This window comes from Corvus cornix, chromosome 3 (genome assembly GCF_000738735.6).
Source record: "Corvus cornix cornix isolate S_Up_H32 chromosome 3, ASM73873v5, whole genome shotgun sequence".
In the NCBI taxonomy this organism is placed as follows: Eukaryota; Metazoa; Chordata; class Aves; order Passeriformes; family Corvidae; genus Corvus; species Corvus cornix.
The window spans coordinates 12,356,137-12,370,206 of NC_047056.1; the positions used below are offsets into that span (position 1 = coordinate 12,356,137).

Sequence of the window (14,070 nt, forward strand, 5' to 3'; positions counted from 1 at the left end):
AAAGCAGCTGTATGAGCCTGAATGAAACAGCATAAAACTAGTTTCAAACATATTTTAAAAATAATTTAGTAATAGCTGATTCCAAAATGGAAACAGACAGTGATTTACAATCACTTATTCCTTCCTGGAATTCCAAATTACAGAGCAGCTTTTGCAGTTCCAGTCAGTTGAGCTCCTACAGGAGCATCATGCCAAATTCACACTCAACCTCAACAAGTCTGCCCTTCCCAGCACAGTGTCCTGTGAAACACTGATATCAATGCTGAGGTCTTTAGTTTCAAATGCATTTCACAACAAACACAAGATGAACCACACCCCAAGTGATCTTTTTCCTATAAATTGTTAAGTTAAGCAGTGAAAGTTCCATTTAAACTACAAAACATTGATGACAAGTTTGCAGCTAGAGAGTTAGGACTTCTTTCAGCAAGAGGCCCACAATTTTAAGGAAATATTTATATTCATTATTCACATGTGAGTGCTTTGAGCACTGTGGTCTCATTTACAGCAGATCATTTTGGCTTTCTTCAATCACTTGCTTCCAGTTTTGTTTCTTCCTTCCCTAATGAGTGGTTGACTTTATGACCAGTAATGGTCTTTTTAGGACTTTGAGAAGCAGATGCTGGGGACTACACAGACACTTTGCAGGAAGGAATTAGAAAATTCCGATGGAAGTCAAGGCTTGGGTATTTGACAGGCATCCCAGGATAACATCAGGACTGGAAAAGACCAAAATGCTTACAAGTATAATGGAGGTAGAGGGGAGAGAGAGAGCAGTCTGGAAGCTGCCTAAGAAAGCCAGACAGCCAAAGGCTCCAGTGAGGGATGTCTGCAGAAGCCAGTGCTCACTGTGAGCTGGCTGTATCGGTGGGTTTTTATGTTACTTTAATCCCTCTGTTTTGAATAGCTTTTTCTTCTTTGTTATAAGCAAGAATCCCTTGAGCTTGTGTGGAGTTACCTACACCAGTCATCAGGAATTGATGGAGACAAGAAGGCTGGAATAGACAAGCTGTATTCCAGGGCTTAGCTGAAGGCTGAGGAAATCAAGGTAGACCACATTAGGTAAGAAAAAGCACAAGAGCCCATTGGAGAGCTACAAGTTAAAAAAAAATGGGGAGGAAAACCAGCAGGTGATCTTACCACTGTAATTTCACAAGCCATCTTACAAGACCAGGAAGGCATGGAGGAGTGCTGTTTTCTGTTATTTATGTTCAGTTCCCAAGTGCCTGCCTACACTGATTGGTGAAAGTGCCACCCTTTAAATATTGGTTTTTATCTCTGGAAACGAACAAGCGAGTAGAGTTCCTGATGCACAGAGTCCGTAGCTACAGTTCCCTCCATTTGTGGAAGATGTTCTGTGAGTGCACTATGTGGCCAAATTTAATGAACATGTCCATAAAGGTAGGCAATGTGTTACTTTCCCTTCCAAGCAGCCTTGTCAGATACAGTTAGAGATTAGTATTATAAAACAGCCCTCAGGAAGAATTTTTGCCTGCTGTCCCCCACCTAATCTACAGTATATTTAAAGCAGTGTGGATAAAACACTACATGCATCTGGCTGCTCATGTGCAACTTCAGGGCAGAAATTATGGCTCCATGAAAACGTTGGGATGTCTGGCTGATTCTGGAAATGCTAAGGAATTTCTGAAAGGTACAGAGGTGATAGAGCAGGTGTAAAACAATGATTTACTGTGGCAGTCCTGTGCAACAAGCAATACCAAAGACATGAAAGAAACAGATTACAAGATGTTATTCTGTTGCTTTCTTGAAGAAGTATGAACAGTAGAGAAGGCATCTGTTTCAATCCCAGCCAAGATGAAGGAAGATTTCTGCAATGCAAAAAAGGAGCAGTCACGTAGAAATATAATGCTATTTATGTTCTTCGGACAATGTCTTCAACTTGGAGCCTGTTCTCTAAACCCTCCATCCCTTACAACAAGAGCTGCAAAAAGCCCACTTTGGTGCGTATCCATTCTGCCTTGAATTTGGTCTGTTTTTCTTTGTGTTTCACTTTGCAACACAGCTGCTGGAGTTAAGAGATTGGATGACTATTTAGCAGCATGTCCACAGAAGAACATGACTTATCTGTCTAGCATTTCATGTCTCTCCGTGCTCCTTTTGAATTCAATTCTTTTCTACACCTGTTCAGCTGTGGATAAAAGTGGACAGATCAAGTTCAGCATTTTCCAACAGCACAAAAATCCAGATACTCCAAGTTAAAGTGCTCACCTTCCACATTCATACATGGATGCATATAATTTCTGCACTCCTGGGTGATGAATGAATGAACTGTTGACAGGGCAGAAGCAAGGAGAATTACTGAATGACTTTTTCTAAAGAAAACTATCCTCTTAAACTTCTTCATCAGACTTGCTTTCTGCTACAAGCACCCCCAGGGTGAGACACTGTCTGCCTATTTAATGTTTTGGGTATCAGACTAAAGGTGTCACTGACAGAAGGGTGTTGCCCTAATAAAGGTCCTTAGATATATGGTTGTCTGGTGCTATGGTTGTAGTTTGAGTCACAAGTATTGCTGTAGGCAGTGAAATACCACTGTAGTCACAGCTATTAGAAACCAGGCTATCAATATGTCCTATGTTAACATTAACTCAGTTAACCTGGATGACCTCTTCAGCAGCTGAGCAGCATTTAATTTATTCTCCCTCCTGCCTGCAAGCTGAGTAGGTGCAAACCTAAAACAGAGTCCTGGATATCTACCTCACTTAATTTCTCAATACCACAGTGTTTCATGACTTGCTTGTATTGCTGCCCTCTGCTCCCTCTACAGGACTTCTATCTGTTGCAGATGTGTTGCATCAACATTATCTTCCCTGAGGATACACATCAGTCTGTCATGTTGGAATTTATCTAAAGCCTTCTCAACGTCAGCAAAGAAACACAGAGAAAAATGCGTTTGTACCGATGTACAACACCTCAGGCTTAGGATTGCTTACTTCATCCCATCTCCTGAGCATAACTGATTACAGGCTGACTTCTATCCTTTTTTCTCAGAGTGCTGCTCTATGTTCCTTCAAGAACTTAAAAGATTTTAAGTGCCTAGTTTATCAAATAGATAGCTCGGTGTCAATCACTGTTCGTGGCATTAGGAACTGTTATAGAAGAATGCAGATTTGCGAAGTTTTCCTTCAAAGTATTTCGCACATAACTGGTTACAAAGTTTCAGCTATTTTGTTTTGAACTATTTGAACTGTACAGAGTTTCATCTGTAATATCACCCTCCTCTTTCATACTCTTTACTTTCTAGGTTCTAAATCAGAATTATCAGCCCCTATGTGTCTGTCCCCAGGCTTATGAGCAGAAAAATTTTAAAGCTCTGTTCTGTATTCTTACCTGTCTTTCTGCAGTATTTTTTTCTCTGCAGCATACTTTGTTGGCTTTGATTCTCATCTGACTAACCCCTTTTTATTCTCCAGAAATCTCGTGGTGCCCAGGTAAGGGGGGTTTGGGCTCCCTTGCACTTCTGCCTTTGTTGTACAAATTTCTTAACTCCTTCCTTCTCCTACCTTTCTTCCATAGTTTCTATGATTTTCAGAATCCTTTCGGCACCTTTATGGTTGCTTAGCTTTGTATCTTTTCATCTACCCTCACAATCAGGTGGCTTTATAGTCCAGAGTTCGGAAATACCTTTTTTTTTTTCTGTGTTTTTAGTCTCTTCTGCTTATTGAATCTCCCCTTTGAAGTCTATTTCTCATGTTTATTTCATTTTAATTTCGAATCTACTGACACAAATTTGAAATATTTTTTGTTTTACATTCTTGCAAGCTTAACCTCAGCTAGAGGATCTGCTGGTCCCAGAAAGCAGAATGAAGTTTTTGATATTGCAATATATTTGATTCCTTGCAAGACCAGCTTTTCTGTTCAGCTGGGATGATGCTGAAACAAGAAATTCTAAGTAACAGGATCATGTCTGTTGTTTGCAAATTGAACCAACCTGTTTTCCCTTTTACTCTTAAATACAAAGCTGGGAATTCCCAATGACACTATCCCTAAAAGTGCCTTATTTTTTAGCATTATAATCAAATTCTCCCAGCCTTTCCTCTCCTCATCTGCCTCCCTTGCCACTCTCCACCCAGTTCTTCATAAGAACTATTCCTTACATCTTCCTGGAAGACTTCCAGAGGGCATGAAAAATTAAAATACAGAGTCCAGATGGCAAGGAGTGTAATCATACACAGGTCACATTCCCAAAGTAATCATGGCCAAGGGGTTTTTTTCAGTTTGGTTTGGGGTTTTTTGTTGTTTTTTTCTTGTTTCTCCAAATCCTGGGTAATATCTTTATTCACCTTAAAGTACCATATTATGAACATATCCTGGTTTTAAGTGTTTCATTTCACAGAGTTCCATACAGGTATGTTTTCAAGTGTTTGCTCTCCTCCAATGTTTTTGGAAGCCATTTGATTTATTTTACAATTGATGTTTATAACCCATGTGATATTCTTCACTCTCATTAATTCTGCACCCATGTTTTACATACCAGATTTTACAGAAGGCAATCACTAACATCAGTTTCTACAGATGGATAATTAACCCCAAATAGGTAATTTAAAAATCATATAAAAAAACCCAAAGCCCATTTTCCTTCAATTTTCTTGGAAGTGTCTATTGAGTTTCAGTACAAAAGAAGGCTTAAAAAGTTTCTGCATAATTGTAGAAGTCCACTAGAAAAAAAGGAAATTAAGAAAGTTAAAGAAGAAAATTCAGTGTGAAGATGCTTCATCTTATCCTCTAAATGACTGTAAAATCTTCCAGCACTGGTAAAACACCACTGTTTCTTTTACTGTCCTTCTCTGATATCGCTCAACCATTTCACTGAAGCCTCCCACATGATTCAGCTTGAGACAGGCACTCAAAAATCAATCCAAATGTTTTAAATCTGGCAAAGTACAACCATTTAAGAAGAGGGTCCCGCACCAGCTAACACTTGGCAAGCGGAGCTAGAGGCGTCCTTTTTTGCCGGAGCCATAACCACTGCCCTGGCCAGATGCAAACAACTGTTTCTGAGCAGTCACTGCTCAGCTCTGCACTGCTGGCTGCCCTTCAGTGCCAGGTGACACAGTTTCTATGCACTGCTCTGACTAAAGCAGCACTGATTTCACTTACCAGAAAAAAAACTCCTTCCCTAACAGCAAAAATGAGTCTCTCACCCGAGCTGGTGGAAGCTCCGCGCTCAGCAATATTGAGGGTAAGGCTGGGAAGCACTAAAAAGCCTGATGTGCAATAGGAGCTGAGTGGTCCCTGGTGTGACCTTCTATTTAAATAGAGCTACAAACCCTTCATTCAGAATTTATTTTGCCCTAACAAAGAGGGGAAAATTCACCAGATTGACATGTAGTATTTCTGTGACTACAAACAAATTTAGGAAATCCCTTCTGTGGAGGCTTCAACAAGAACATACATCTAAATGAGGATACTGTAAGCAGCATTGTTTATAGGAGAATAAAAGCTCTCAAATGGTTTGCTATAGCTTCCTAGCAGTCATTTGCTTTTAATCATTACCATATTAAAATACTGAGCAGGAAATGTCATTACAATACATTTTTAATTGAACATGGAAAGAAATAAATGGAATTAATTTGTTATTTGCCGACTTCCTCTGTGAAAAATACTGCTTGGCGAGATTACACCACACACATAAAAGGAATGCTGAAAAATGAGCTTGACATTGGAATGCAAGGTGGAGAATAAAAAAATACACAGGGGAAAGAGTTTCGTCCACTAATTAAGAGTAGTGAATTGTAACAAGATTCCTGGAGACTGGCACTCCTTGCATAAATCACTTGAACAAGCACCTTCAAACAAGGGCATCTTGAGTTGATTTACCCTATCTGGATTCATTTTGAACATCACTGCACACCTGCTGAAGCAGCCCTGTGGCCGAGTTCACAAGGGGAGCTGTCAGGGGTGACCTTTCAGTGCTGCTGGAAGCTCTCTCTTCTGCCCCAAAACTGAGCCAAACCAGCTCTTGCTAGTGTTGTGCTCCAGACTTCGGTCTCCTGTGGTTCACTCAACGCATGCATTGATGGGATGCCCACGTGAAATCACCATGGAGAGGTCTGGCATTTAAAGAGAGCAGTAAGAAAGTGATTCAAAGGGAGGCCGAAGCAAAATCCGAACTCAGGAGGCCTCCCCGATGGCCTTGGCCCAGCATCTGGCACACACTGATGCCCCCATCACAGATCATCATAGCTGAGTGGGGATGATAACTTTTGACATGTTATTTGAAGTGTAGAACTGTCAGGGCAGAAGTTCTTGGCTCATGTTTTAAACTATCAAGAAAAAGAGCCTCTCTATGACTTTATAATACAAGCAAGAAACGAGCACATGAGCTTTCCCAGGTATTTTGATAGCAGCTGGAATGCTCACCTGTGTTAAGTGACAGTAAGACAACTTTTTCTGCTTCACACGCTTGAGTTTCATGCTCTTATCTTTCTAAATGAAGAATTGTCATTTTTGTGAAATCAGTTATATTGTTTGGATTAAGCCTAACAGGGCCCTTCTGATTTTTTAATGTGTTTTCCAAGCTATAAACAACAACAAATAAGCCTTCCAAAAATGGCTTAGCTGAATGAGGATTAATCTTTCATGGTGAGCTAAATAAACAAACAAAAAAATCATCTTGTTTTGTCATTCCAAAATTGAAAAGGCATTTTTGAATTTTGGAACTTGAATTGCCAGCTAAAAATAAGGCTCATTGAATTATTTTTGTGTAGTTTATCACTTTGTTGATGCTTTTGGCAAATTTTTGCACTTCCAGAATGCTTAGCACTTAGTTCAGTGACATAAGCATCACATATGAATTCCTATAACTGCTTTTAGCTAAATTCTACATAGAGATAGCTTCCTTACAGGCTTGAAATAGAACAAAAATGTAGTTCTTTTAGGGGAATGAAATGCAGAGGATGTTACCTGGATTCTCATTGACTCCCTAGGATGTTTCATTCAAGATGTCAAGATGGAGGAGGGTAGTTTATGCAGTTCTGGCAAAGTATGGAGCAATCTATCCAGTATCTCTGTTTTAAATATCTGGGATGCAAATATAAATGCACTACAACACCCTCCATCCCAGCTCTAGTCACAGGCTCTAGTCACTGAGCCTTTTGGCTCAGTAGGATTTACCTCTGTTTCACACTGAATTGTTTTTATGTTCCTCATCAATAAATTAGCTCAGTCGTTTTAGCTGTCAATCCTTCTTTAAGGTTAACTACCATGAGAGAGCAAATACTCAGGTGTGCAGCACCATGTGGTGCTAAATAATGACTGCAGCTGGCACAGCCCTAACTAAGATCTTCTGTGGAGTATTTTTTAGCTTATCACAGAAATCTGTACATATGTGTAGGAGCTCTGACCAGGTGCACAGGGAGGTGAGTTATGTAACTTCAGTGTTCTGATCAAAAAGGCAGCAGAGACTTTGCATTTTAAGGGCAAAGCAATCATTAGGAGCTTTGCCTCTTGCACTTGGGACACTGCGAGAGCAAACATTACTCAGGGAACACCAAGAGCTGAGGGTTCAGTGAAGCACAGCAGGCTGCACACAGCAGAGCCCTGACAGGCTCTGCACAGCCACTGGAAACATCACAGAGTGGAACCATAGCCACTGCCCTGAGTTAAAATCACAGAGAGCATGCAGATCTTGCAAAATGGAAAGATAAACAAACAGTAAGACATTTACCTTCCACATCAAGGCACCTAGGTGGGCTATCTGACCAGATAAGGTTATACATGCACTCAAGGATCTCTGCCCCTTCTAGTTTATATCCAGGAAAGCACTGATAATACACCACTGTTCCTACGGGGAAGGAGGCCCCGAACTCAGATATGTTAATGTAACTATGAGGAAGAACCAATGGCCTCAGGCAACCTGCAAATTAAGAAGAGGGAGGTTTCTTTTATTATCAGTGCTTATCTCAGTCATCTTCACACATCGCAGTTACAGTTTCTAAACTGAAGAGTGTGATATTTTTCATCCTCTCCACTATGAATGGCATGTCTGCATGATCTCCCTCAGATATATCTGCCTCATTATTCTGTTTCAAACCCTTTTGTGGTTTAGCCCACACGCTTTGCTAGCATGGGCTTCACTCCCAACAAATACAAGAAAGGTTTTCTGAAACTGACAGTATTTTGTTTAACAAACATTCACCGGTTCAGCAGATGGCAATTTCTTTTTGAGGTAGAATCTTTAATAAAGAAAGACTGTCATTTATAGAAACGGTGAGTTTTATTCCTCCTCTTAAAAATGACAAGCATGTAAACCCTCTAAAATATTAAAACCATTCCTGTGACAAAGTGCATGCAATTGTAAAAGCTTTGCAGGCAGAATTAATGACTTTGAAATTCCAGTTTGAGAAAGTCTAAAGGGACATGACTTCCTAGGAGAGCCCCATGATAAACATTAAGCGAGGTCTCAGACTAGGTTATCAAAAAGTTAAGGTACCTCTTATCACCAGAAATTGTAAATGTAGTCAGAATCAGAGACTATGTTCCAGTTCTACTTCTGGAATTACTCCTGAGGGATTTGTATCATGGATGGTACTGAGCAGTGACAGCTAAATGGTTGCCAACCAAATTTGGGGCAACAGAGAGCAGTGAATTTAACAGATGGCATGTCTTTGTAACATGGCCCTATAAATGACCCTCTGGGTAATACTTGATACTGTTTAATTTTTTAATTTGCAATAATGTGGAGAAAAGATGACTAGTAATCAGGGAATGAAAAATAATATTTTAGAATTATGTGACTAATGGAAGCTGAATTATGGCAGTCCATAAATAGGTTTCTTGCCACTACTAGGAATTTGTAAAGGATGTTCATAGGACTCCCATAATTTTAAACCTGAGGAGGAAACAAAAATCAGTCTGAGAACTTCTTGTAAGGTACTGGCATTTAAAATAAAAGCCTCAGCAGCATTTCAAGTGGCCATTTCCTTGCAAAGGTCTTTTGAGGGAGAGGAACAAAACCAAAAGAAAACATGAGAAAAAGCCTGAATGATTTTTGCAACATGCTGTACCACCAGAGCAATGATTCTGATAGCTGTTTAAGCAGCTGGTTATGTCCCTGCTCAAATAAAGCTTCAAGCATCCTATCTGCTGGCTGCTGCTTGTACCCTGATCAAGAATGCCCCACACACAACACACTAACTCCTGCAAACTGAGCAGCCCATCAAGCAAGACAACATAAGCAGCCCCCAGTGGGACAGAAAGAGCACAGACTGCCCAAGCGAGACCAAGCTTACTCGTCTCTGAACTGTATCAGGGAAAATTTGGTCCTGCTGCCTCAGAATTTTAATGCTCATTATGTTCCTGGTCATGCAGGAGAGAGATTTATTTGAATCTGTATGACAGCCAAGCGTTCGTGAAAATTCCTAGGTCTCCAAACAACTCAAGCTGCTTGAAAAACTTCATTTTGACATTTTTTTGCTAAGTAACTCACATCATTCCAGATCAGTAATTAATATTATTAGCTCATGGCAAAAATTGAGGTTAGATTCTTATACACTCTACAATCATTTCCCACTGCTCTGGCAGGGAAAAAAAGGCATCTTAGTGTCATAAGACTCCCCTGCCTGTTGTAATGAAAGGGCCGTAGAAATGTAATTGACAGCCTACCTAGAGCAAGTAGACAAGTGGCTTTGGTCTTACAAGTGCTTGACAAGGCAAAAAGAAAATTCTGGAGACAATTCTGTAGTAACTTTAAAGAATTTGGCAAAATATGGCAGTCTTGAATCTGAATTGCCTATTCTCTGCCTGTCTGGTAATCACAGCACGTGGGTCTTGTGCAATTGATTTCTTAACTTTTATTAGCACTGCTTTTATTTTGAAAAGCAGTTAATACTGACTATTGAGTAGGAGCAATTGATTGTGTTTTACAGTATAAACACAGCAACAGAAGTAACAAGCCAAGGGGTACTTGGGTTACTTCTGCTTACCCAGTAAATATTGTCGGTCCTAATGTATTCACCTGGATCTTTGGCAAATACAGCATCTGCAAATCCATCTTTTGAGCATTAATCTCCCCCTACTGCAACAGTCTTAATCTACCTTAATTTGATGTGAGGTGCACCCCCACAGAAAGGGGCTGTACACTTCATACTGCCACACGTGATGCCATCACTCATAAGACACTCCAAAACTGCCATCCACTTTGCTATGGTTTTGCAAAACCTCCCCTTTGCTGTTAGGCCTGTTCAGAGACAATGTGTGCATCTAAAATGCTGAGCTAGCCTGGTAACATGGCTAAGTTTCTGCCATAGTCTAAGGCAAGATCTTGGGGGACAGTCTGACGTGCTATTGCTCCTGAGAAGTGTCCCAGCTCCTCTGTCTGCCTGCCCCGACTCTGCAAATTGGTGTGACGGTGTAATTAAGTGCCTACAGAGCAGTGTTAGCTCTAGGAGGCGACAGATGGGTTTGAGGAAAGTTGGGACTAATCCTGTCTGCTCCTCAGTTAAAATCTCTTGCTGCTGTTCAGTTGGCCAAGCTTGTTACCAAGATGTGACTTGGTTAAAACAGAGTCAGTGGTACTCAGATGTGCTTATTAGAAATGTGGAAAAGGAGCCCAGGGTTATTGAATTTCCATTCACTAAAGCTGGCTTACCCCCAGTCCAAGCTGAGCTGGGATCCCATGCTGTTGATATTTCTAGTTCTACAGCTAATGGCTTTTCTGGCCAAAATCATTCCTGTGCACACCTTGAATTTTCAGTCAATACGTAAAGGTTTAATGGACTGTGAATCTAATCAACAGCTCTTGCTGAAAACTCTGACAGAATAACAGGTTCCAGCTTCTCTCCTCTACCCCTGCCTTGTGCACAAGGCAAAGAAAGATAAAGTGCAGTTAATCTTTTCAAAAATTAATTGGTGAAAAAATGTGAGATGCCCATCAGAACTTCTGACTGATTACCTTGGTTGTTTTTTACTTTTTAATGCAGTGTATCTGTGTCAGATTTTAGCTCTGCAAACAAAAAAGCAGTATTTACAGTAGTAGTATAAGCATGGGAATGTTTAGGAAGCGACACGTTTCCTGCAGTGAGCAAAGGGGGAGAGAAATCAAAAGAATCTTAACAGCAGCACTATTCAAACACTGCATTGTGGAGCTTATCAGATCACTGACATTCTTACAACTGTAGGAAAAAATATTGGCAAACTATCACAAGATGCATGAGCTATAAAACAGGACGTGCTGGAGTACTAAACCTTGACATATGGGTAGATTATCCCATGTTCCATCGTCTTGACATATGGAAACCATGTTGTCTAAGTCAGGGTAACGGATCTGGAATCCTTCATGACAGCTGATTATTAACTTATCGCCAGTCCTGTATGTCTTGTTATGAACCTCTGCATCTTCAACATGTGGAACAAGGCAATCTGTGACTTCACGAGAAAAAGAAATAGTAACTTAATTAAAAAAGCATGGCTGGCTATTCAGTAATCAAGCTCTTAAACAAAAGTTAGCATTTAATGTAAGTGCTCTGCTTAAACTGTTTGGAAAATACATGCATTTCAGTAAAGGTGCCCTTTCCCTAGTAAACCACCATTTACAAAGTCTATAGCACTGCGGGAGAAGCTGAGGTGCTACAATAATGGATTGCTCCCCCAGCCTTTTTTAAACCAACAAAATTAGGAGCTGTTAGGAAGACTGCAGTTAATTTTGGCCATCCATGCGTCATCTTTGCAAATCAGACCACAAAGTCTGACTATCCCAAGGTTCCATGTGAAGGCAGACTCTGACAGCACTAAGGACAGGACAAAAGAAAAGATAAAATACAGATATGGCACAAGGAACACAGAAAAACTGCAGTTTTAGCAGAGAGACAGATGAAAATCTGGTACATTTATAAGGGTTTATCCAGCTCCATTCCACAGAGTTCATTACAAGAATGCCTTCACTTTAAACTCCTTGATTATGTCATAAACCAGATAGTTTTATGTGCCTGCATTCATATGCCTTTAGTGGACATGATTTTTAGGGTCCTGAGCAGTATCCCAAGTGATTGTAGAAGACTCTGAAGAAGGGACTGCAAACCTGTAGTGATATACAGGAATGGGCTCTGGTACCTGTCTGCGACACATGCATCAGTCAGTCACATATCTCACTCTATGTACCACTGCCCTTTAAAGACACCAAAATACAGAATAATACTCAGAACACTGAAAGATGTGCAAAGTGGAAGGGTGAAGCAGGGGAAAAATCCCCTAGTAATACCAAACACTTGAGAAACAAGCCATGAGGGTATGAGGGAATAGGCCGGGTGACTCAAAGTTCATTCTCATCATAAAGGCAACGTGAGATGAAACAGAAGAGAGGGAAAGATTAAATACTGGGGGAAAAATTTTGTTTGTCTGCCAGCAGTCAATCCATGACAGAGATGGTAATAAAAGTTTCCAGGCATCAAAACCCAAGACATTTCAAACAAAAGAAAGACAGAAAAAGTATTACAACCCTGTGTTATGCTGTTTTATTCCCCCAACATTTCTACCATGAGAAACAATGATCTTCATTTAGGAATACTGTATTTATTAAGAAAAAAAAAAAAGAGATCCCTTGAGACTTGCATAGAAGAGAAAGTTTCTGCCATTTTCATGAGTAATTCTTGCTAAAGAGGAAGAGGCAAAGCTAAATTTGTATTTAGCAATTAATTGCTAGTATGCACTAAGTAAAGTGGTAGTGACAGCTTGTTTGTTTAGAAGCACAAGTAGAAGGAAGATAAACTGTCATTTAGCACAGCACTCACAAACTACTAAGAGCTAATGTTTTCATTATGTTTTTATTTAGTTAGGCAAACTAGGGGGGATCTATTACTCTGAGACTTCATCACTAAATTTTACTAACATAAAGGGGGACAGTGTTGCTCCCCCAGTTAAAACATACTTTGTACCTAGGGATATTTTCTAAAATACTTTGTACTTAGCTAACTTTTTGGTATGGGGCCTCAGCATTGCATTAGTTAAAAATTCTCCTATTTCTCTTGTTACTTTTTAGCTTCTTGGCAGCTGCTGCAGGTGCCTTCTGCTGCTGGTAGTGGGAAGGTCTGGCAGCCTGCCAGGTGGGCTGAGAAACTGCAGCAAGAAGTTTTCTTAGAATTTGTAAGTTTTCTTATTCATTTATAAATGCACAAGTCTGGGAGGATCCATACCCTAACAGGAGGTTGTAAAATACACTGGCGAGGGTGCAGACATCACTTTCAAAGATGGAACAGTTTCCTCTCTAGCAAGTTAATCAGCAGAGAAGACAGCAGAGGATGCCCCTAAGTAATGCCTTACACTAAGCCATAAATGCTGTCATGAAGAGGCTGTCCTGGGCTCCCCATGAGGATGGGATGAGATAGATGGAGAACCTGCTTGGCAGCCATGCAGCAGGAGGCTGGAGATGGATGCCAGAAGATAACGTCAATGAACAAACAGCTCCCTCTCTTGATACAACATCTTTCTGTTGCTATACAAATAGAGGAGGTGTGTATACACACAGCACAGTAAAACATGAGATCTCACTTTCAAAGTGGGGGAAATTGATTCTGTAACAATGATCTATCACAGCGACTCCATCCCCATTATTCCAAGGAGCAGCTGTAGATGGGATCATTTTAATCGGGTAGATGCTGGCAGAGAGCAGCGATAAGTTGCTCACTGCACCGTCCTCCACCTGCCGCATCCTGGCTGACTTTGATAACAGGCTTATTACAACCCCCAGCTAAATGCCAGACCAATGGGCCACAATATTACAGCTCTTTTGCCTGATGCCTTGCAAGCAAATGCTTTCCCACTGGCTGAATTCATATTGTTTAGCACTCAGTCAGGCATAAACTGCAGTAGCCGCTTCTCCACAAACAACTGGATTAGCTGGCACCAATTCTGCTTGGAAAAGCTGGAAGGAGGTGACTGAATTTTAAAATGTCCTGTCCTAGAAAATAAACTACTTTATTCTAAGTCCTTCTCAGCAAATCCGTGGAAGCTGCTAAACCATTTAAGGGAATACACGGTCTTTAACCAGCATTGAACAGCAAAAGCTATGACTTACACTCCTTTCTGGCAGTTTTACATGATCTGCTTATATCTACT

The 14,070-nt window shown here is 40.5% G+C and overlaps 1 protein-coding gene across 3 annotated transcripts in view; it reads right to left on the bottom strand.

Annotated features, from left to right (window-relative positions):
* SUSD4 (sushi domain containing 4) overlaps positions 1-14,070 on the bottom strand; it is a 69,256-nt gene that overhangs the window by 10,958 nt on the left and 44,228 nt on the right. For all 3 annotated transcript variants that reach the window (XM_039569541.1, XM_039569540.1, XM_010393733.3), the window contains 2 exons: positions 11,206-11,385; positions 7,688-7,876 (listed from right to left, as the gene is read on the bottom strand). In XM_039569541.1, the coding sequence (XP_039425475.1) occupies positions 7,688-7,876; positions 11,206-11,385 (369 nt within the window). The remainder of the gene's footprint in view (positions 1-7,687; positions 7,877-11,205; positions 11,386-14,070) is intronic.